Source organism: Engystomops pustulosus, chromosome 8 (assembly GCF_040894005.1).
Source record: "Engystomops pustulosus chromosome 8, aEngPut4.maternal, whole genome shotgun sequence".
NCBI lineage: Eukaryota > Metazoa > Chordata > Amphibia > Anura > Leptodactylidae > Engystomops > Engystomops pustulosus.
In genome coordinates, this window is record NC_092418.1 from 22,367,057 (window position 1) to 22,392,212 (window position 25,156).

Sequence of the window (25,156 nt, forward strand, 5' to 3'; positions counted from 1 at the left end):
CAAACTCCTTTAACATCTATAGAGTCCGGAGCTCATCAGGGTCGTTTGCATAATTTTAATGTTTTTTTTTAAAATCAGGGCATAAAAGAAGCTAAAAGAAGAGCGATTCCTGCCCGAGGAGGCACATACCAGTATGTGAGTGTGCTTGGTTTACAATTCTTCATCCTGGTGGTAGATGTCCTTTAAAAGGGGAAACACCTTAAATCCAAAGTTCACTATTGGTGAAAAAGTCACGGACCCCGAGGGATCTGGATGCTTTTGGATTGAACGTTTTTGCTGTAATTCTTTCCTTATGACTTGGAGGGGTGGAGGCGCGAGCCCCTTCTCCCCCTCCAGCTGTGCTTCTTATGAGAAGATGGATAAATAATACAGACTGGGAGGGGGAGGGGGTGTATATTGGGCTTTGGACATGAAGGGGGGGGGGCTGCCTTCCAGGAAATGCATCCTGCTTTGAGGTTCTTTGCAGAACATCTATCTACACCCAAAGCTTGACCAAAACTCTCCAATGAGGAGGGGGCGATGGCGGGAGGAAAGGGGGGTGGGAAACGCAGCGACAAAAAAACAACCATTTCCTCTGCTCCGAGAGAAGACAGTTAGGAAACAAATTAACAAAATCCCGTGCCAAAAATATATATATCTGTAAAACAAAAACTTCCTATCAGCTGCTGCCTCCCCGTCCCTCTCTCCGCTCGCACACACGCTGCTGGGCTCAGACTCTGCAGGGAGACGCTCCACAATCTGCTCCTCAAATTCCCTGGAAATCTTCGGAGGCTGCTCGATTTGTCTGAAATATGGAAACTTTTGCCCCTCTGCTCCTTAAGTGACTCCTGCTTGACGCCCACTTTGGTTGTGAGTGGACCGAGAGGGGCCACATCTGGAACACATCTGTCTTCTTTCTTTGAGCGTGGGAAGAGGAGAGTCCGATTTCCACCGTTTGTGGGGGCTCTCTTTGCTTGGTGGGGTCCGGACGGGAATGCTGTGGCATCTCCGAGTGCAGGAGGTGGGGGTCGCCTTGCAGGAGTGTGGATAGAGCGGAGACAGAAACTTCTTGGGATTCCTTTTCTTCAAGTCTTCCTTAGATGGGACTTCTAAGCCGGCGTGTCCGGCTGTGCCGTTTCTGGGGGGCTTCCACCTCCCAAAATGAGCGGAGATGTCCTCTAGCTGCTCCTGACCCAGTGCGGTGCAGCAGGGCTCATCCCATGTAAGTGGAGGACCACTGGCAACAGGCGATGGGCATGCACAAACTAGTGGCGGCGGCTGTGGCGGTAGCGTTGGTGTCGCTTATCCTCAACAATGTGGCTGCTTTCACCCCAAACTGGGTTTACCAAACCATGGAGGAAGGGCGCAAGCGCAGCGTGGGTCTCTGGAAGATGTGTTTGGCTGGCAGAGGATTAAGCACCAGGCCAGGACAAGGAGATGAAAGATTGTGCCAGTCCATTGGCTGGGGGTCCGAGCCCTCAGGGTTACAAGAATCCCGGAGCATGGTCAAGTGTAAGTATGAGCGTGGCTACGCTGCAATTCACTGACCTGATAATAAACCTGTATTCATATAGAGCAACGCAGATCATATAGAGACAAATAAGACACTACAGAGCAAACACAGTCATATAACACAATAGGAGTGAGTGCCCTGTGCTCAAGAGCTTACACTCTATGAGGAGATCAGACCAACCTAGAAGATAGAATGTACATTTTTGATGTCTATGGGCAAAAATACCCCAAATTCTGATGCGATTGGTTTCTCATTGGTAACGTCTACAAGTCAATATCCAGACTCCAGGAGGATCCGGCGCTTGTGATGGACCTGTGTGATCCGTCATTCAGATTGCAGCATAAATGACCATTCCTGTACGGCTGCGAGACAGGAGACTAGTGGGAAGAGAATGGTGATTGCTCTGAGTATTGATCACCGGTGATCAGCAGGATGTGTAGACACCGACCATAGAACAGGGACGACACCGAGTCTGCTTCTAGTTAACGGCAGAAATTTGCAGTGGATTCCATGACCTGTGATTGGCCCCAGTCTATCAGTGATGTTCCAATTATATATTTATACATCACACAGTGATGCCTCTTTAGAAAAAGTTGTCTTTCGGAGAGGATTTGCTCAATGTGAAACCAGTAATTCCCCTGGGTATGTAATATAAATCCATAGGAAATCTGGAAGACGTCTCATTTTTTGATTCTGTCTTCTATATCATCATCATATTCCGTAGCTTCACAAACCATAGGGGACATATACAAATATAATATTACACTACATATTGGAACATTAGGAGTGAGGGCCCTGATCACAAGAGCTTACAGTCTATGAGGATGAAGGAGTGACACAAGAGCTTACAGTCTATGAGGATGAAGGAGTGACACAAGAGCTTACAGTCTATGAGGATGAGGGGGTGACACAAGAGCTTACAGTCTATGAGGATGAGGGGGTGACACAAGAGCTTACAGTCTATGAGGATGAGGGGGTGGCACAAGAGCTTACAGTCTATGAGGATGAAGGAGTGACACAAGAGCTTACAGTCTATGAGGATGAAGGAGTGACACAAGAGCTTACAGTCTATGAGGATGAAGGAGTGACACAAGAGCTTACAGTCTATGAGGATGAAGGAGTGACACAAGAGCTTACAGTCTATGAGGATGAAGGAGTGACACAAGAGCTTACAGTCTATGAGGATGAAGGAGTGACACAAGAGCTTACAGTCTATGAGGATGAAGGAGTGACACAAGAGCTTACAGTCTATGAGGATGAGGAGGTGGCACAAGAGCTTACAGTCTATGAGGATGAGGGGGTGACACAAGAGCTTACAGTCTATGAGGATGAGGGGGTGACACAAGAGCTTACAGTCTATGAGGATGAGGGGGTGACACAAGAGCTTACAGTCTATGAGGATGAGGGGGTGACACAAGAGCTTACAGTCTATGAGGATGAGGGGGTGACACAAGAGCTTACAGTCTATGAGGATGAAGGAGTGACACAAGAGCTTACAGTCTATGAGGATGAGAGAGTGACACAAGAGCTTACAGTCTATGAGGATGAGGGGGTGACACAAGAGCTTACAGTCTATGAGGATGAGGGGGTGACACAAGAGCTTACAGTCTATGAGGATGAAGGAGTGACACAAGAGCTTACAGTCTATGAGGATGAGGGGTGACACAAGAGCTTACAGTCTATGAGGATGAAGGAGTGACACAAGAGCTTACAGTCTATGAGGATGAGAGGGTGACACAAGAGCTTACAGCCTATGAGGATGAGGGTGACACAAGAGCTTACAGTCTATGAGGATGAGGGGGTGACACAAGAGCTTACAGTCTATGAGGATGAAGGAGTGACACAAGAGCTTACAGTCTATGAGGATGAAGGAGTGACACAAGAGCTTACAGTCTATGAGGATGAAGGAGTGACACAAAAGCTTACAGTCTATGAGGATGAGGGAGGACACAAGAGGTATAAGAGCTTGTATATTATAAATTCATAGATAGTAACTTCACAGCTAGGTGTCATTTCTGAGAACTGCCAGGTCCTCAGAGGTCACAATGTGTTCACTTTTACTATTAAGGGATTTCTTTAGAGCAAAATTGGCAGCTTATACATCCCTGTTGTCTTATTATTCTGTACATGTAGATGTTTTCCCCCTGCAGAGACCCCCAGTGATCACCTGTAATTTCTGGAAGAACCTAAAAAAGTTCAGTCCCTTCCAGCAGCGCCACCACAGGAGAGATGAAGCATTACAAGTGGTCATTGTTGAGTAATATACAGATGTGTATATTGAATATACTGTTAAACATAATTTCTTGCTGGTGGACCACCAAATTACATATTGGATGCCCACTAGTCTCAGCATTAGCGGTGCTATCCTTCACTTTACAGCACAGCAGGACCTTAAAGGGGTTGTCCAGTTTTCACATCAAATTTCTTTTTTTTACATCTATGAATTCTGAGTTAACAGTTCTGAGTTGGTACAGGAGGGATCCTAAGACACAGTATAGAATGATTATCAAGAATCTTATTTCGGAGGACCGATCATAACCTGTATAACACAGAAGTAGGTTCTGTTTAATGCTTAATATTCCCTATGGAGGCGGTGTAGAGAGACCGAACACTTACTGTGATTGCTGGAGGTCCTGGATCAGAAATACTTAAAGGGGTTGCACAGAGGTTGACAAACCTGGCTGCTTTTTTCTAAAAACAGCGCCACACCGGATCATGGTTTCTGCTGGTATTGCAGCTCAGATGAATGGAGCTTAGTTGCAATACCGCACACTACCCCTGGTCAGGAGAGGAGCTGTTCTTGTAAGAAAGCAGCCATGATTTTCAACCTCCGAACAACTCCTTTAAGGGGAACCTATCAGGGACAATAAACCAACTACAGGTAATTGGAACCTGTGGTTTAGTGACCTAAATTGTTACATGCTGCTAAAAAGTACAACAAATCTTTATACTTGCCTAGAAAGGAACACCAGCCCTGTGCAAGAAACATATAAGCCAAATTATGCATAACAAATATCATCTTTGTTTCATATTCATGATAACTTGTCTTAAAGTATCAATAAACGATCACCAAAAATGAAGCAGAGCTGGGGGGCAGACTCCCATGATGCAACTTTTCGGTGATCATTGATTCCTTTCATTGTTGTACACTTGTTTTTATCTGTATAAAAACTTGTTTGTTCTGTGTAAGCCCCTAATTTCTATATTACTAACTAAGAGGGGTACATGCAGAATACATTATATGTAGTGCTACTAACTACTGGCTTATCCCTTCTATCTGGTGGGTAGTTTACCTAAGAATAAGTTGATAAGATACATTGAACTCCTCTCCGATCCCCTTGTGACTGCGCGGTCGGGGGCATTTATTTATGGTTTGTTCGCCAGTTTTGTGTTGTACAAGCCATGAAAAAAGTCATAATTCCTAGTAGAGGAATTGTGACTTTTTCCCACCTACATACCAAGTGGGTGGAGAGGGGACCATGGATGGGCTGGGCTTGGCACGCAGCATCCTAGCGCATATTATAGTAGTATTCTACACAAGGCCAGTCCTGGCATAGAATTTATATGGAGCCAGAGCCTGGTTCGGGCGGTTTGTAGCATCTTGTGTGCACGGTGCTACCCGCCCTGACCAGTCCTTTGTGATCAACTTAAAATTAACCTCTCTGGGGAATTTGGGACACTGAACCAACAACAGGTCTTTGTGGAGGTTGAGTGCCCCAAATCGTCCTGACAGGTTCCCTTTATCATCAGGAGACCCTTGTAAAGGCATCGTCATATTGCAGTAGTGCAATGAAGTGTGTAAAGACAAAACTGTAGAACATTGGACAATTACCAAGCTAAAAAAGCTTTTTTGGCAATTTTTTAGTCATCCAACCTTCAAAGAAATACTTAGCCCCATCCTCGCCTCCAACTAGGTAGTAACAAAACTGGATCAGTATTTTTATATATTAGTCCTGAGGATAATAATGATGTTTGATGCCATCAATCTAAAATTTACTAAAAAAACAACAACAAAAACTGAAAAAGAAGAAAAAAAAGTCTAGAAAAGTATATGAGAGATCACTCCATAAAACACAGCAGTCCAAGGATGGATTTTCCCTTATTCCTCTGTGTAATATGGTGCAGGATATTAACCTTTTCCGCTAGTGAGAGGAGGCCGAGCTGTAGTGTGATGATGGTCTCACCAGCATGGAAAGGGTTACACAGAAAGTGCACAGCAGGCATTAGGTCACACAGTAATAAAACATTCATCATTCACTTTCCTTCCCCCCTCCGCTGCTCCCCAAAGGTCAAATACCACATGTAGAAAGCCGTGTGTTACACAGTGTGCAGCTTTGTAAAGTGCATGTTACAGGATAGCGCGGGCAGCAGCGCCAAATCTCCGCCAATCCGCTGTACTCTGGTCTATAACATGTGTGAGGGTAATTCTGGGATCACTAAATCTGTAGGACAGAAGTACGGCAAGCATCCTATAACCCCAGGAATCACCGCTTTGTTAATCCTATGGGGGACGCCATAGCAAAGCACATAACGGGCCCCCACTAGTGTCCACTGCCCGCGGCACAGCTACTTCACTGTATATAGGTTACATATGAAAGTAGATACCATATAATGTAGATAATATGTAACCTTTAGGCTGCATTCACATGGCCGAGGGGGGGAGGTATATACGTCATATATACATCCCACATAGGCCGGCAATGGGTGCAGGGCACCGTACTGTACTGCTCCATACCTGGGTAAAAGATAGGACATGTCCTTTCCTTCCTTGTAATGCAGCGCCGTGCATCAAGTTTCTCTACTCTCCCGGGCGCCGCCGTGTGCCCGCCGTGTGAATATAGCCCTATTCAGTTTTTGATAAAAGTTAGCATAGGTAAACACGACCAGTCAGTTATTGGTAAGTGATCTGGTTGCCAAACATATATGTACCATCTGTTTTGTAGTAGGGGGCCCAATTTAGTAGGTAAGTATAGATGTGTATCCCAACAGTGATGGACCTCAGTCTAGTCATATGGTCAACTAGTGGTCATAGTTTGAAATCCTGCTAGTCCTTGTTTGTGCGCAAGGGCTAATCATAGAGTCTTCCCTGGTCCAAGATACTTTCTTGTTCCGGTACACAGATTATTGGGCACCATGCGCCACTTTCTGGCCAAAAAAAGTCTCAGCTGAATTTCCCCGGATGGTGCTGGCTCAGAGTTGGAAATTTCTGACTAACTAGGATAGATAGGACTGTGTAGTATGACCAGTAGTGCCTGCAGTGGGTCACAATACAGGCTGTAAGACAGGTCCAGTAATGTAAGCGATGCAGGAGCGGATATCCAGACCCACATGTGCAGGATGCAGAACAGCGTGTGCCTATCACACAAAGACAATGCGGCCTAATGGACGGAGATCCTTATCCACATACGCAAGTTTTTTAATAGTAGGTTACCATAGCAGATGCCATAACATTCATACAGAGCAGTGGTGCCGAGACAGTGACACCCAATGTCACCAAAAATAGGATTTAAAGGGGCGGATTTAAAGTTGTCGTCTCACAAACAAGACATACGGGGGAGAGAACAAGCGTCTTATCAGTGGCGGGACCCCCAGAGATCACAAGAACGCGGTGATAAAGGGACTGACATGCACCAGGAACTGTAGCGGACATAAAGGGGTGGTCCAAGATTAGAAAAACTTTGTTCCTACAACAAAAAACATCACACATGTCCACATACTGAGCTCAATACCCTTCAAAAGAGCTAAGCTACAATACCACAAACAGTGTGTAAATCTGACAGTACTGTTACTTACCTGGAAGTAAGCTAAATGTTTTTGTAATTCTGGCCATCCCCCTTTAAGTCAGCGGACACCTTCCCCCTCTCTTAGAGACATAACCTGGCCGCAGAGTTGCGCAGTTTTGGGACTGATTGCCTTTAAAGAGTCAGCTCCCTCTAGTGGTGGCAGCAGGCAGACAGAAATGTTTAAAGAAAACTCCAACACAATAGAATGCGGTAATATGTATCTTTTGGGAGGTCAGAGTATCCCTTTCCATCTTACCATTTATCTTGGCTCCATATAAACTATTTTAGTCCTTTCCCCCCTGAAATTATTCTTTGCAAAAGTGACTTTTTTTTGGTCTAAATTAAGAAAGTGATGTAAACACGGATTGGGTGTAGTGACCTGCTGTTTCCTGTCTCCTTTGCAGTGCAGTTTGACATGATGAGGGCTTGCAATCTCATTGCTACGGTGGCCCTGACCGCTGGCCAGCTCATCTTCCTCATGGGTTTAGTGGAGCTGCCCATCGTTACCCAGGATTCCCAGTGGTGGGAGGAGGCCATAGCTGCTGTTTTTCAACTTGCAAGTAAGTATGACATGTACAATGAAAATAACTAGTATGTTGATGGACATGGACCATGCAGTTCTCATATATAGTGGGAGGGGGGGGGGGCGGATCTACAGCAGCCACGAGTGAGAGGTGTAGGGTCTGAGAAGTTGCCCTCAGGGGCAGGGGGGGCTGGTCCTTCCTGTATCGGTAGCCATGACATTATCCAATTTAGCTATCCTCATAAAGGGGGAAAACATCCATCTAGTGTCATCTATAGGCAGCTGTAAAGTCAATGTCCGACCCATTGAGGAGCCTTGAAATATGACGAATGAGTACAGCTAAACAATCTGGAAGTCTTCAATTCAACTAGTTTAACTGGTCAGACACGTCGGCAATTACTTACTGGACAAGTAGAGATACTTGTCACTTTATAACCCCCCCCCCAAGATGGAGTTTATAAGGAAAGAGAAATGTGATTGACTTTCCTGGGATTTTTGGAAGCACTTTGCAACTGGACATGTCTTTGAACATTGAAACACAGTGGCCAGAGGGATTGGGGTGTCTCCGCTAATTTTTGTCCTTTACCTATTTTGTCCGCTGATAAGCAGGGCCATTGTCATCCAACAAATGAAAGTGGTACTTTATCCTTTTAAAGTAGTACTTCTCGATTGTGTTATTGTGGTGCAACCATAAAAGGACATCTACCACCAGGATGAAGGATTGTAAACCAAGTACACTGACATACTGGTGTGTGCCCCATCTGGCAGCATCTGCTCTTATTTTAGCTTCTTACGACCTTGTTTTTACAAAAATAGGTTTTAAAAATGATGCAAATGAGCCTGATGGGCTCCGGGTTCCATAGATGTCAATAGAGTTTGCATATTTTTTTCAACTTATTTTTTAGTAAAAACCAGGGCATAAGAAGCAAAAAGAAGAGCAGATCCTGCCAGAGGGGTTACACACCAGTATGTCAGTATGCTTGGTTTACAATCCTTCATCCCTACATACTGTCACACAGTCCAATCAGTCTGTGTAAGGACACACCCCTTTGACTAGCAGCATAGTATCACCCAGTGGTCAATTTATTCATAACCATCCGGGAATGCGGGAATGGAGAGCTATGGGAACTGATGCTACAGAATTGTCAGGAGTGGTAAAGTATCAGGAGACATGACTGGTCCTCTATGAAGAGGGGTCTCAAATTGCGAACATGCGGTGTCATCCCGGGCCTAGTAGTTTATACAATGAAGTATTTTCCATTATCTCACTATATGGCAATGCTACAGGACTGCCCCTTTAAGCTGCTTCCTCAACTATTTTTTCTTTTCCAAATCCCCCCCTCCCCTTTAATTTTGTCCATGTCCCAGGCTTTCAAGGCCCAGTTTGCATAACAGGTAGTAACAGGCATTTCCTCCTCCTGTGAGGGGACATCCTGGCGCCCTTCAGTCTCTGTCCCTTCGCCCAGTGTTCAGCGCAGACTGCAGCACAAAAAAAGGAAGCCAGGGGCAGGCTAAATATAGCCGCGGGGAGCGTGCGTGCCCCTGTGCGCCATGAGAGACTAAATAACAACACACTCAGCTTCCTTCCCATTCACAACAGACAGAGAGCGGCTGAGCCGTACTACTAGCTGCGGGCCATCGCACACAAATTCGGACAGTCCCCTTTGGTCTCTTGACAATGGTCTAACCACAGGTTGTCCCACTGTTAAAGGAATCCGACAACTAGTGTTTATTTCCCTAGGAGCGCCACCATTGGGGAAATAAAGTGTTACATGCTGACCATTGAAATGAATAGGATGTACAGAGGTGCGAGGGGTCTTTCCATGAGAACGATACCCTGTACCTCCAGGTGAGGACTGTAGCTGATCACTGGCCACAATGGTAAGGGTGGTGCCACACGTTGCGTTTTTGGACCTTTTTAAAGCATGCATTTTCAATCCGTTTAAAAATTTCATTTGTTTTTGAATGTTTACCATGTGTTTGGCTGGTTCAATCTGTTTCATAGATAAACAGGTTCAAAGCAGCCAAAGGCAAGGTAAACATTCATGCGTTTTAAAACGGTCCAAAAACACCAAAAAATCGTATGTATAGAACGCGCCTTCTGAGGCCAGTGACTGACAGGAGCATTCACATGGAAGTACATGGAGTCATTACTAAGGGGGAATATATCTAATTACCAAATTACATTCATTAAGAATTGTGGAATCCACCCTTGCCCCAATAATAGGGTGGATTTATATTCTAAGATCTATAGATTGGAAAGGTCATCTACCACCAGGATCATGGATTGTAATCTAAGCACACTTACATGCTGGTGTGTGCCCCCTCTGGCAGGACCTGCTCTTCAGCTTTTTATGCCCTGGTGTTCACAAACAAAGTCTTAGGCTCATTTGCATAATTTTAAAGCCTTTTTTTCTTTAAAACCAGGGCATAAGAAGCCTAAAGAAGAGCAGATCCTGCCAGAGGGAACACACACCAGTATGTCAGTGTGCTTGGTTTACAATCCTTCATCCTGGTGGTAAATTTCCTTTAAGCATACGCCTGAAAATTATGATGATGTAACACAGGTGCACGGCTCGTTACAACACACAGCTCTGATTTCTCTCTATGATATAATGAGCCTTGCCCCTGTGTGACATCACATGACCAAGGATATAACGAGCCGTGCACCTGTGTGACATCACATGACCAAGGATAGGATATAACTAGCCGTGCACCTGTGTGTCATCACACGACCAGGGATATAACGAGCCGTGCACCTGTGTGACATCACATGACCAAGGATAGGATATAACTAGCCGTGCACCGGTGTGTCATCACACGACCAGGGATATAACGAGCCATGCACCTGTGACATCACACGACCAGGGATATATAGCGACCCGTGCACCTGTGTGACATCACATGACCAGGGATATAACGAGCCGTGCACCTGTGTGACATCACATGACCAAGGATATAACGAGCCGTGCACCTGTGTGACATCACATGAACAGGGACATAACGAGCCGTGCACCTGTGTGACATCACACAACCAGGGATATAACGAGCCGTGCACCTGTGTGACATCACATGACCAGGGATATAATGAGCCGTGCACCTGTGTGACATCACACGACCAGGGATATAACGAGCCGTGCACCTGTGTGACATCACACGACCAGGGATATAACGAGCCATGCACCTGTGTGACATCACAGGACCAGGGATATAACGAGCCGTGCACCTGTCATATGACTGGTGATATAACGAGCCGTGCCCCTGTGTGATATCACATGACCAGGGACAGATTACTATCCACTTCCTATAGAATGACAGCAAGCAGAGCTCTAGAAAACCATGAGCAACTGAACAACTTTTTGTTACACAAACACAGAATGCGCTTAAAATGGACAAGCCCTTTAATTCCTTACCAATAAATCACCTCCCCTTTCTCTTTTAGGTTTCGTCCTGGTTATAGGTTTGGTGACTTTCTACCGAATCGGACCCCACACAACCCTCTCCTGGTCCTGCTACCTAGACATTGGTGCTTGCCTACTGGCAACTTTGGCAGCTGCTATTCTGATATGGAACATCCTTCATCGGAGAGAGGACTGTATGGCGCCCCGCGTCATCGTCATCAGCCGTACACTGACCGGCCGCTTCCGCAGAGGCCTGGACAATGACTACGTGGAATCTCCCTGCTGATGACAGTCCTTGTATGGTATATATGTACTCCATACACGTCTACACACGTGTATCACACCATTACTTACCTACAGAGGGTCTGTGCTGTTATTTTACACCTTCTATGGATGGAGCCCTCACAATGGCGATGGATACCCTATGGAGAAGCAGCCACGGCTAGACATCCCCATGCATATGCAGTACAGAAAGATTTCATCTATCGTGTGGTGGATAATATTAATAGAATTCCCGGACCAAGTTGTTCCAGGTTCTCCGACTACAGACTATATACATTCTATGCGACGTATTGGAGGATCGGACTCATGAGAAGATATCAATTTTATATCTTATTAATGTATGATATAACCACAAGTCCTATATATATATATAAATATATTTTAATGTGTTGTTATTTATCACCATTTCCATTATAAGTATTACAAAACTAAAACCTGCTTTAGTGGTTTTCTATCTATTACCCCCTGCAGCAAAATCACTGCCAATACAATCCATTCATTAGAAGCACAGCAGAGACGGTAATCACAGTACTACACAGCAATGTGCTACTGTGCTGATGCATTAGGGGATTGACAGCAATGAAGTCCTGTCTCTAAATGGCAATGTGACACTGCTGAGGCATCATGGGATTGACAGCAATCGACATCTGTCTCCAAGTGGCAATGCGGTGCTGTCAATCCACTGCTGCATCAACACAGTATCACATTGCCACTTGGAGACAGATGTTAATTGCTGTCAATCCCATGAAGCCTCAGCAGTGTCACATTACCATTTAGAGACAGAACTACATTGCTGTCAATCCCCTGATGCACCAGCACAGTATGAAAGTTCTGTCTCTAAATGGTAATGCGACACTGTGCTGAGGCATCATGAGAATTTGATTAACTTTGTTAATTTATGAGTTGATAGGCTGAGGTATGACCTTCTACAATATTACAATAAGAGGCCCTAAACCAATGCTGCTTCTGCTTTAGTCTTTCCCTGGGGACCACCTGTGGTTTCCTGCTCATTCGGGTAGTTGGGAGTTCACCAGTGAACAAAAAACCTCAAAATAGGTATATTTAGGATTGGAGGGGGGCGATGGGTTAAGTGTAATAAGACAGCGCATTATAGCAATTCTAAATTAGAAACGTAGTATTATAAATGTAATGAGAAATTTTGGAAAGAAGAGAAAAAAATATATATATTTCAGGGCAATACAACCTCAATAATAATTAGCAGGGCAGATATGAAGGAGGAGTATACGGCTCTTCACTTCACACTCTACTTTGTGTTATCCTCAATATCACCACTTCCTTCTCCTGCCCCAAGGCTTCAAGATCCTAAAGACAAAGATGCTTCCCCTTCAGCTCATCATTTAGTGAGAACTTCCTACGTGGTGTGAAAATGCCTCGATTAGAAGAAACAACTTGCATCCTAGTATGGACTTCCTTCTGGATCACAGCTTGAGTGGATTTCCTCTGTTACTGTCCCTGGTGCAGAGGGTTCAAGGTCATTTCCCTTTGGTTATATTCACATGGACGTCTCATAAATCCAGACTATTCCACTAAATTTAGAGCCTGGAGGTAAACGCCAATTGCTCAGCAATATATAAAGGGACATGGATAATGTCACTTTGTCTCATCAATGAGGGTCTTACCATCACAAACAAGTTTTTCACATAGGATAAAAATTGTTTGGATTGGCGCAATATGGTGAAGAACCTTTAACGAGTGTCGCTGGTATCTATAGAAAGGTGACCTGCACCCAAATCTACCACGTGGTTACCACATAATCGGAAGCCACGAAATACATAAAACAAATAATTACGATACCTGCGCCAGAATCAAAAGGTGTATCTATATATACATATAGAATAACAGTAGGTGCCAGAAATGGATACAATTAATTCTCCATAATGTTCTAGTTAGAGGAATATAGATTAGATACTAATCTATATTCCTCTAACTAGAACATTATGGAGAATTAATTGTATCCATTTCTGGCACCTACTGTTATTCTATATGTATATATAGATACACCTTTTGATTCTGGCGCAGGTATCGTAATTATTTGTTTTAAGTTTTTCACATAGTTTCTCATGTTCAGCTATTAATCAACAAAGTGTCATTTCATTCTACACCAGTGTTAGATTGCATGTTAAAGGGGTATTTTTAATTATAAAAGATAGGACATGCCAACACATTATGATCGGGGAGGGGGATTGGGATCCAAGCTCGAAGAACCTTACAGATCAAAATTGATTATATTTTTTTCTGCACAGTGGTGCCTCTCCATCCATCTGGCTGGACATGGGTACTACAGCAGCTCTATTCATTTGAGGGGCACGATAGTATTTAATCCCATTTGATCATCAAATTATGTTATTCCTACTTTAGAAGATAAAAAGGAAATCTACCATCAAAATCAATCATGTTAAACTAGGGACACTAGGGACTGTGGTAATCTTCTTAAGTTTGTTATCCATGGCCTCCTTCCTCCTAAAATAAACTTCTTCAACTTCAAATTCTGAGCTAGAGCTAGAAGGGCTCTGGTGGATGTTACAGGAGCCCATCCATGCTGTAGCTTCACAGGCTTTTACACTGTGCAGGAGCACTTCCCTCTCCTACTGTGAGATTCCAGTAGTCAGAGCGAGGGGGAAGTGTTGGGAGAGTGGGAGGAAGGTAAAACAAAGTGTAAAAGCATCTAAAACTGCATCACAGAGGGGTTCTGGTAACTCTGGGCCTTCAGGCTCATTAGTATAATTATAAAAACATGATTTTATAATTATGGAGGTCATGTATAACAAATATAAGAAGATTACCACAGTCACTGGGTCACTGTGCCTGGATCTATGAGAGTAAGTGTCCCTGCTTCATCATGATGGATTTTGATGGTAGATTTCCTTTAATGCCATTATAACATCACTATTCATATAATCTTGTATATGTATATCCTCCTACCTCTTTATAAGCTTGATTGACTTGAAGGCTTCATCCATGTCTCCCACAGTCAGGTAAAAGCTGAAATTCAGCAGGGCATCTCGTGTTGCCTTTTCACAGTCCTCTAGTCCTATGAAGTCTCGCAGTGGCTTCTTGGCCACCATGTTGGGGATGTGTGGGGTGTCCTCTTCTGCCCTTTCAGATTTCTCTTCATCCTCACCAGGCTGTGAATATTCAATGCAGTTAGAACATATATATATATATATATATATATATATATATATATATATATATATATATATATACACACACATATATATATATATATATATATATATATACTATAAAACAGTGAGCAAAGTAACCATCTGGACACAATTTATGTCTCACAATAGGCTTTAGTCTGGGATCAAAAAGCAACTCTGCCTGTGTTACCTATCCCTTAACAAAAGGTTGCAGGGTATTGGGATGTTCATCGCAGCTAATAAAAATGAAATATGGCTGTGATGGAACCAGCACACAGATACAACTGCAATATAATGATATTCTGAATGTAATGCACATCGCAGCACTACCTCATACACTTTTATTAGTTGTGATGAAAACAGTGACACGCTGCACGATCTGGATGCACGACATTTGTAGTGGCCAAAGTCACCATTTAGCCCATAAATAAAGGGTTATTCGAAGGTAGGCCCCACATCCACATTAGACAAACACCATGAAATATATAAGAGGGTGTCCAACCTCTCGTCCAATGGGAAATGTGGGAGAAAAGAAGGGTCGGCATACTGGCTTTCAATGTGCCCAATCCTTCTGTTCCAAAGAGAGATGAAGCTACCATCATCAGTGTCTGGCAGAGGCTTGTCTCTTATGCAATTCAAACATAAGTAACTAAATGTCTATACATGAATGAGAAAGCTCTGATAATCAGCTCGACAAGGGGACTTCATACCTTAATACGCTGACATGCATTTGGATGAAAATCCAAGTCATTTTTCATCTCTGTTATTTCTATTCATTGCTTTTATTAAAATGCAGACGATATGGAAACCAAGGGAATAAGACCAAATCATGAAATTTGGAAATAATGCAATGCCTTGCACACCACCAGGCATTGCGATTATTATCCGCTTTATGCCAGTTCCATGCCAAAAGGGTGTAGCCATCGCGGGACGTTACTGTGACAAACCTAAGCTTCTTGATGTATCAAGGGCATAAATTTTTATCATTTCCGCCACACTAGTGCCAGAGTATGATAAATCTCCCCCAATATATTTATATGGTTTTCCCGTAAAAAGTGAGAAGTGACACAGAATTCTCCCAACTTTTAAAACACACAGAAGGATCAACACTTTTCAAAAAATAAAATGTAGAAATAAAGCAACGTCATGGGGGCATCTGTATACTTACAACAGGCTGATAAACACAGCCTCTCCGGAATAACAACTGAAGGCGGATGGCAAAAAGATACAGACAGAAATTAAATAACACACAAAATAAATACACAGGAATGTAGCTGTGCATAAGCAACAAAGCAAACAGACACAAGTGCAAGAAACACACACAGGATAACACAAAGAAAAATAACACAAAGAATAATAACACAAGAAGTAGTAATGCCAAGCAAAATAAACACAAGGTATAACAACACAAATAATAATAACACAAATAATAAAAACACAAGGAATAATAATAACACAAAGAAAAATAACACTGCTTTTGATTTTTGCTGTGCCCTTTATTATAATTGGCATCTGATTTGAAGTAACTTGGTCTGACCACTACATAAAGAAGGGCGCTGTTTACTTCCTGTTCCATTCACTGTGTTTGGGTTTCTAATCTGCTTTCTGCCCTGCCCAGTTAGTGGCCTAGCAACATTTGAGAAAAAAATAAACTGCATAGGTATGTCATCTGTAAGCAGTCCATTGTATTTTTTTGCGGATCCATTGACTTCCATGGGAGTCATGGAAGTCTGAGATCCGCGAAAAAAAAAGAAAAGCATACGGACCTCGAAGACGCCCGTCTGAATAAGCCCTACATTATAGCAGTTCAGAGGAGGCAAGAAGAGAGAAAAATCTGAACCAATGATGACCCTGGACTCTCTGCACTGCGCTGGGTGATCTCCATCAGCTCCATAAAGCACTGATCAGCAAGTTAGGTCCTATCCATAGTATAAGGCCTAACTTTCCTTCGTGGGAAAACCCCTTTAAAATTTCTGTCAAACTTTTGGACTGAGCACTGGAACACCCCCTTCAGTGCAGAAATTTGTGTCACATGATGAGTAGTGCAGTTGCCCCACAAAAGCGTTGCATACAACACAAATGTGGTGCGGACAGTTCATAAATACCTAGAAAGAACATGCAAAGTCTGATAGAAAAGTGGCGCACAGCCCTTAGTAAATATGCCCCAAAGTGAACGCATCTTTACTTGCCAACTATGCCTCTACTATGCCTCTGCTGTTACTACAAATTTGAGCACCAGAATCTACATGAACATAAAGAAAAAGTTCATGGGTAGGAATCAGAGCCATCTGGCAGCGTGTCGCCATCTAGCCGTACATTAGTAGAATGCAAAGAAGCCTGAACAAACACGCTTTTTAGTGTCAGCCTCCTAGTGGCAGAAACTATATTAGCAATTTAGCATCATCTTTTCTATTCATGAAATAAAGGCCTATATTCTGGCAGACTAATCAGTGGAGAGAGACGCAATCACCTTTTACCTTACAGTGACTGTTACTCACCTTTCTAGTAAAGTAATAATGTGGGACCTCAATACCAAGGAGAGACTGGAAGGCCACAGGTCGTGGGAAGCTTTCTTGAAGTAAAAGGCCATGCTCCTGGGTGCTGAAAAAGGACATAACCAGGATATCTTCCTGCAAGTAAAGGAACCTCAGCTGTTAATCCATGATCCATATATCCTTCCATGATTCCAGCCAACTCGGAGGGAGTAAGTAGATCAGCATGTATCAATATTACGTGATTAATCAAAGGAACACAGGAGACGACAAAGTTTGATGGGTGTTAAGGTGACTGTGATATAATGAATCTGTCACAACTTGAATTCAGTTTTTCCTACTCTTTTGATGAACCTCCAGGGGGGTTATAGCGCAATTCAATTGATCTTAGTTTATCTGCTGCAACCTACGGAGAGGCTGAACATCTTGTTAAATTCCCCCCCAATAAACTTGACTAAAGTGATTTGAAAAAACATGAGAATTTTCAAGAGTTTTTCCCATCTAATAATATGATGGAAAACAGATATGTCATCGGTGGAGATCAGACCTCAAGACCGTCATCAATTCCTAAATTAAAGGACATCTACCACCAGGATCATTTATTATCAACCATGCACAATTACACACTGGCATGTGCCCCCTCTGGCAGGTTCTGCTCTTCTTTACGATTCTTATGTCCTGTTTTTTTTTTCTTAAGGCCTTTAAAATTATGCAAATAAGCCCGAGGGGCTCCAGGCTCCATAGATGTTAATGGAGCCTGGAGCAATTTAGGCTCATTTCATAATTTATAAAGCCTTTGTTTCTTAAAAACAAGGGCATCGGAAGCTTAAAGAAGAGCAGATCCTGCCAGGGGTGGCACACACCAGTCTGTCAGTGTGCTTGGTTTACAATCCTTCATCCTAGTGTTAGATGCCCTTTAAGGAGATCCCCGTGTTTATAAAGCACTGCCCCCCCCTTGTTGCAGAGGTTTTAAAACTTTCTCCAGAACCCTTACCTTTCCATGGGAAACCTCCACCAGGTGGTTGTGTTTAGGTGATGAATGAGCGGAATTTGGGATGGCCAGCATTGCCTCACATACTAGTAGCCTGGGTTCACTTTGATCCCAGAAGTGGCTAATAGGAATGCGATCAAGTAGTTTTGTGGTCTCTGTAGGGTTCCTGTAGATGGAAAGTAGATGCATAAACTTACTTATAAAAAAAAAAAAACAAACAAAAAAAAAAAACTGTTGTGCCCAACCTAAATCATAATGATTATGATAGCCCTAACTCATAGCAGAAGGCCTAGAAGAGGGCTAAATTTACCTCTCTATATGGCAATGCAAGGCAATGGAGATTTTCCAGTGGAGCTTAAAGGAATGCTCTAATCAAATCGGATTCATTGCATTATACCTGGTGCAGGGCCTGAAGGGAGAAGCACGACTCTAGGTGCTACCAAGGTTCTAGGAATACAATGAAAAAGAGTCATGCTCCTCCCTTTAAGCCCTGTTCATAATCCAATAATTTAGCTTTGACTGGAGTGTTCCTTGTAATGTCATGCTCTACTACCCCAGGGTACGGCACATTCAATCTTCATCCATCTAGTAGTCATCATACTACAACTTGGAGGACATATCACACTACATAAAGCAGAGAGTCAAGTTCAGATCCACAAAACATATAACCCCCCACAACTTCTTACGTGTCCATAGTGGGTTGAGAATCTTGTTGATCAGCTTGGCCATTCCAGAAGTCAAAGTACGACACAGTATCCAGGTCAACATCGTAGAAGTACATTTTGGAGTCCAGGTGTCCGTCAGCCTGGAGAAAGAATCAGAGGGTTAAATCAAAAATTATTTAAGATAAGTATTAATGAGTGGACCATTTGCAATTAAACCGGGTGCTGGCACTGATCCCGGGTTTAAATGCTTTTAGCAAAGTCACCAGCGGCATTTAAATTACCCATGGCCTTGCATGCGATGCCATTTTGGGGAGGGTCCTCATTCCCAATAAAGTCTTTGGGGAGCGATTATCCTCCCCAAAATGGTGGTGCCCAAAGGTGACCTGCGCTACTGGCGGGTATGGTTATAATGAAATTTGGGATCGAGTTCAGGTCCTTTAAGTTAAGGACCCGAACAGTTTCTGTCCGCTCAACGCTCTCTAGAGATAGAGAACTTCATATTTACATCACTCCCATTACTGAACGTGTGGGTAACTCCCACTCAGAGTTACCCTCTGAGAATGAAGCGGCTGCATTACCAATCTGTGGCACTGTGTGCACTGTACTAGGGAAACTGCAAGTAAGTAAAGTATCATCATAAAGTAGGGGGGGGGGGCATGAATTAAAAAAAAATTAAAAATTCCACAGGCTTCTACATCTCTTTAGATGATTTTTAGAATCACCAGTGTATTTGTAGTTCATATTTCGAGCGCCATCTGGTGGCCACTAAAAATGTTACTAAAAGGGTGGAAAGAAAAACCACACTCCATCAAATTATTTTTGTGAAGACCGCCTCTTAGACCCAGGGATAAAATTTTATTTGGAATGACCTCTAAGACGACACAGTTCATGTTCCTGGTAACAGTGCTGCATGTTGTTTGTCTTTAGATCTGGGAGTTGCTTTTAGACTAATGGCAGCACAGTGGCTCAGTGGATAACACTACAGCCTTGCAGCGCTGGTGACCTGGGTTCAAGTCCCAGAGTTAACATCTGCAAAAAGTTTGTATGTTCTATCCGTGTTTGTGTGGGTTTCCTCCGGATCCTCCGGTTTCCTCCCACACTCCAAAACATACTGGTAGATTGTGAGCCCCATGGAGACAGGGACTGATTTGGCAGCGCTGTATAATCTGTGTGCACTATATAAAGGAATTATTATTTTATTATTATAGACTTCCTTCCACCTGTACAGACACACTGCCACTGCCCAATGGTGGAATGCAGTAAGGCATGTGTGGCAGAGGAGGAGGAAGTAACACTGGGCAATTGTAATAGTAAACTTATGAAGGATTAAAGGAGTTAAAGATTAGCGCACATGGGTAGTGTCTGGAATTGCCACTTTATAGAAGTGATTAGGACTAAGCCAAGAAAACGAAAGCAGCCATGTTTGTCCAATAGAGCACTATCTCTTTAATTTACTGTTTAAAGGAAATCTACCATCAAAATACATCATGATAAACCAGGTAGATCCAGGCACCGTGGCTGTGGTAATCTTCTTATAATTCTTACCCATGGACTCCTTCATTCTAATATCAACTTTTACAATTATGCTAATGAGCCTGAAGGCCTCCTGGGGGTGTTACCATCCCTCCATGCTATAGCTTCATAGGCTGTTACAGTGTTCCCTCTCCCACGGTGTGCCAAAACTTCCTGTGCTGCAGTGAGATTACATCAAAGTAGACGGAGGTGCTGTAGGGGAGACAGCGTAACAGCATGTGAATCTTCAGCACCGTGGCGTTTTGGTAACATCCCCCAGAGCTTTTTCACAATTTGATAATTTGATTTTAGAGGGACGGAGGCCATGGATAACAAATATAAGAAGTTTACCACAGTCAGGATCTATCAGTAAGTGTGCCTGGTTTATCATGATGGATTTTGATATTTTTTATATTTACCAACATAAGTAATAGTAAAGTTTAATAGTAAAGTAATGTGAAATATTTGGTCCAACTTGCGATTGGTGGAGGTCCCAGCAATCACTCATCAGTTTGTTGTTCCCTATCGTGTACTTGGGGGACAACAATTAACCTGGTCAATAAGTCTAATGGACATTTTATGTCTGACCTTGAAGGTGATGACCAAATCTTACCCTGTTGGCTAAGATGCTGACTTTACTGCCATTGGCGTTGCACCTGATAGACACAATGCTACCCAGCCCTGGCACCAGCTCAGAGAGGTTCTTACAATTGCTGTGGGCTTTGGCCTCCCTATGAGATAAACAAACAGAAAGTGAGTACAATGACAACATGACAATGAGGACGTGATGAACAGAACATATTACTATACACATTCATGGGGTGCCAGCTCCTGCCCTCGGCTTCCCATTCCCCAAGATAACTATCTGTATAGTTGGATCTGTGTGCTTGCCAGCAGTGAGACCATTATTGACATATGGACTGAGGAGAAGATTTAAGGGGTCGACCAGTGATATCCCTTGGCTAGAAGCCAAGACTTGAGTTGTGTTCCCCATTCACACTGAATAGGAACTGCGGCTGTAGATGCAACATCTGACCTCTACAATGATGCTTCCAGCTCTGTGTACCTGTGTTAAGTTACCAATAGTTATTATTGGTCAACTGTACCTTCTAGAAAGGTCAAAGAGCTTGAAGTGAGCGGCATCGGTGGCAACCACTAAGAAGGTCCTGCATATGTCCAGCATACATGGGTTTCCCTCTGACACCGAGAACGGGAGCAGCTGCTTTACAGTCCCCTGGAAGAGAAGACATTAACATGAGTGGGAATGCTGAGTGTGGTGCACTGGTCCAGGAAGAGACGACCATGGCTATAGGAGAGCACATAACATGATGGTACAGGAGTATGCACTTACCTGCAATGTACGAATCTGGACTCTACCGGGCTCCACTGTGTAGACGTTCTCTTCATGGATTGCCAAAACAGGAGAGTCGCTGGCAAAGGAACCTGGGGAGAAAATATTGGAAATGAGCTGAAGAAACCCGTCTCCATAACAATGGGCCCATATTGTATTTACTTAAAGGGGTCATCTAGATTTACAAAAACAGCTACTCCCCTACCAAGGATAGTGCGTGGGATTGCAATAAAGCTCCATTCATCTCTATAGAGCTGAGCTGCGATCAAGTGGAGGGTTCCAGGATGATATCAGCGCCAATAACTCGATTTGGAGAAGACTCTTAAATTTGCATAGTTTTATTTCATAAAGCTTACTAAGACGCGTTTCGAGCCCGAACCGGGCTCTTCATCAGTTAAAATAAAGCATGACATACAGTGAACTTGCGGTTTTAAATAGTGGTTTTTGGCGGGAGCGGATGCGTCTGCATCGCGTTAATGTGACGTCACAATAACAATAGAAACATATAGTAAAAGGGTATTCATTCATAAAAAAAAAAAAAAAATTCTTTTTTTATATATAAAGAAATTATTTTGGGTATAAAAAACATAAAGGGGAAGGAAGTATCATCATTACCCCGATTGATCATATAAATCCTGAGGTAAACAATAGATTCGAACAACTAAAAAAGAAAGAAATCTACTGGATATATCGATTGAATACACTGAAACCCGCTGGTCTCAATGAAATAACGGAGACAATATTGATCTAAAACCACACCTGAATACCGACACCCGCTACTAGTTCCATTTCTGCTGTTCCTCCTCCGATCTTCCATCCTCGCGCTTCAAGACTTTTGGTCCTCTGCGGCTTCCGTAGTTTCAATTCACTTAAACAGACGGACCCCCGTAATGCATCTCATGCACACTCCAGCTCGCAATATTACTCAATAGAACCATATCCATAACAGGTCAGTAACACGATAATACCATTTTTTTCTAATGCTATCTGCTTATGAAGTTTATCACAGAGTTATTATAATCTATATTTTAAACATCTGTCAAATCGACTGGTCTTTTAACAACAATTTTTAGCGGTTAGTACCTATTTGTAACCAATATTTTATACCCCAAATAATTTCTTTATATATAAAAAAAGAAAATTATTTTTTTTTTATGAATGAATACCCTTTTACTATATGTTTCTATTGTTATTGTGACGTCACATTAACGCGATGCAGACGCATCCGCTCCCGCCAAAAACCACTATTTAAAACCGCAAGTTCACTGTATGTCATGCTTTATTTTAACTGATGAAGAGCCCGGTTCGGGCTCGAAACGCGTCTTAGTAAGCTTTATGAAATAAAACTATGCAAATTTAAGAGTCTTCTCCAAATCGAGTTATTGGCGCTGATATCATCCTGGAACCCTCCACTTGATCGCTGCACTTTTTTCATGAGACAACCTGTCTGCATGATAGCCAGGAAAGCTGCCTAATACCACTCTGGAGGTGACTCTAAGCGATTCTCTCGTGTTGTACCGGTTGTACAACCACAATAGGTGAGCATATTTCCATTTAAAGAACTATATCACCATTTCTAAATTCAGACTCACACATGTGGCGCCTGTATTGTGTCTCCTGTTTCCCTTTCTGACCCATATAGAGCTGAGCTGCAATACCGGCTCACACCACCATGGTCAGGTGTGGCGCTGTTTTTAGAAAAAAGCTGCCATGTTTTTCAAACACTGTAATCGGTTCACGACCGCCCGCTCTGTATTTACGTGAGCGCTCTCCATAGCCGGTAAGTCTTTGCTGCATATTGCAGCAAAGACTTACCGGTAACACCCGAGATCGGTGCTAGCACCCCCCTTTCCCTAGAACTGATATAAATATAAATAAACAGTATAAATCATAAACACATTAGGTATCGACGCGTCCGAAAATGCCCGATATATCAAAATATACTAACGTTTTTTCACTGTCTTTAACCCGATAACAGAAAATAGCGTTCAAAGTCGAAAATGGTCGTACAGCCCTAAAAATGATATTATTGAAAATATTATCAAATGTTGCAAACTACACCACCCACAGCTCCATACAACAAAGTCCAAAAAAGTTATTAGCGCCAGAAGGGGCAAAATCCCCCAAAAATTTTTGTACAGGAGGTTTTAATTTTTTTAAATGTATGAAAACATTATAAAAACTATACAAATTTGGTATCCCCGTGATCGTACCGACCCAAAGAATAAAGTAGACATGTCATTTGGGGTGCTCAGTGAAAGACGTAAATTCAAGCCCACAAGAAAACGGCACAAATGCGGTTTTTCATCATTTTCACTGCATTTGGAATTTTTTTCTGCTTCCCAGTACATGGCATGGAATATTCAATACCATTACTATGAAGTGCAATTTGTTACGCAGAAAACAAGCCGTTAAACAGCTCTTTACGTGCAAAAAGAAGAAACTACTGAAGGGCCAGCAGCACAATAAGCTGTGCCACATCTCTCCAGCTCACCATATACATCTATAGCTGGGCCAAAACTTTCAATAAGATCACAGGAGGGAGAGCGGTGATGTCACTGCTAAACATCACCATTCTGCCAGTCGGTGCTTTAAACGGCCACAGGAACAGGTTAGTTTATTTTTACCTTCCACCTGCTCTGCTCCTCCCCCTGGGGAATGACAAATGTTCAAATCCATGGCCTCCTCACTTCTAAAAGCAACTTTAGCATTCTTTTAAATGAGCCCAAAGGGTTCTGGGGTGTGTTACCAGAGCCTCTCCATGCAGCAGCTTCACAGGCTGTTACACTGTCTCACCCTCCCCCTTTGATCCCTCAGCACTCCCCCTCCCTCTGCCTGAAGAAATCTCACTGCAGCAAAGGAAGCTTCAGCACAAAATGGGAAGCTGCAGCACAGAGATGCTCTGATAATAGCCCCAGGAGCCCTTTCGGCGAATTAGCATCATTTTAAAAGTTGATTTTTAGATGGTAGGCGGCCATGGATAAGAGAGCTACCACAGTTTTCCCACCAATCAAGTTAGGCCCCATCCACAGGATAGGGCCTAACTTGCTGATCAGTGGAGGTGTCAGTTATAAGACCCACACAGATTATGAGAACTCAGGGTCCGACATCGTCCACACGCCACTCTGCAATCTTCTTAAAGGGCACCTACCACCGCGAATCTACCTATAAAGGTAGAAGGGGTGGTAGGATGGGACGTGAGGAGAGCCCTTTTTTGGGCTAATCCTCACGTCCCGGGTATCTTTTACAAAACTTTATTACATGTATATGCTAATTTTTTTATGCGGCTACTGGGGCGTGGAGTAGCCGTACATGAGGCTACTAGTCGTGGCTACTCCACGCCCCAGTAGCCGCGTTACTCCGCCTACCAGGTAATCTTCGGCGCGCAGCTCCTGGTTGCTGCGCGCCCTCATCCGGGTCCCCTGCGTTCTGCGCATGCCGTGGCTCCGGAGCCGGAACTACTGCGCATGCGTAGTAGATGGGGGACTCGGATGGGG

The 25,156-nt window shown here is 43.3% G+C and overlaps 2 protein-coding genes across 4 annotated transcripts in view; one reads left to right on the plus strand and one right to left on the minus strand.

Annotated features, from left to right (window-relative positions):
• IFT140 (intraflagellar transport 140) overlaps positions 1-25,156 on the minus strand; it is a 54,945-nt gene that overhangs the window by 12,056 nt on the left and 17,733 nt on the right. For 2 of the 3 annotated variants that reach the window (XM_072120256.1, XM_072120255.1), the window contains exons 12-19: positions 21,660-21,751; positions 21,415-21,542; positions 20,922-21,039; positions 18,818-18,936; positions 18,135-18,297; positions 17,147-17,278; positions 15,817-15,852; positions 14,425-14,627 (exon numbers count right to left, since the gene is read on the minus strand). In XM_072120256.1, the coding sequence (XP_071976357.1) occupies positions 14,425-14,627; positions 15,817-15,852; positions 17,147-17,278; positions 18,135-18,297; positions 18,818-18,936; positions 20,922-21,039; positions 21,415-21,542; positions 21,660-21,751 (991 nt within the window). The remainder of the gene's footprint in view (positions 1-14,424; positions 14,628-15,816; positions 15,853-17,146; positions 17,279-18,134; positions 18,298-18,817; positions 18,937-20,921; positions 21,040-21,414; positions 21,543-21,659; positions 21,752-25,156) is intronic. The other variant, XM_072120257.1, reaches the window with a different exon arrangement.
• TMEM204 (transmembrane protein 204) lies at positions 544-11,868 on the plus strand. Its single transcript, XM_072120254.1, has 3 exons — positions 544-1,491; positions 7,680-7,835; positions 11,241-11,868. Exons 1-3 carry the CDS (start codon positions 1,230-1,232, stop codon positions 11,483-11,485), a joined length of 663 nt encoding a protein of 220 aa, XP_071976355.1. The 5' UTR covers positions 544-1,229; the 3' UTR covers positions 11,486-11,868.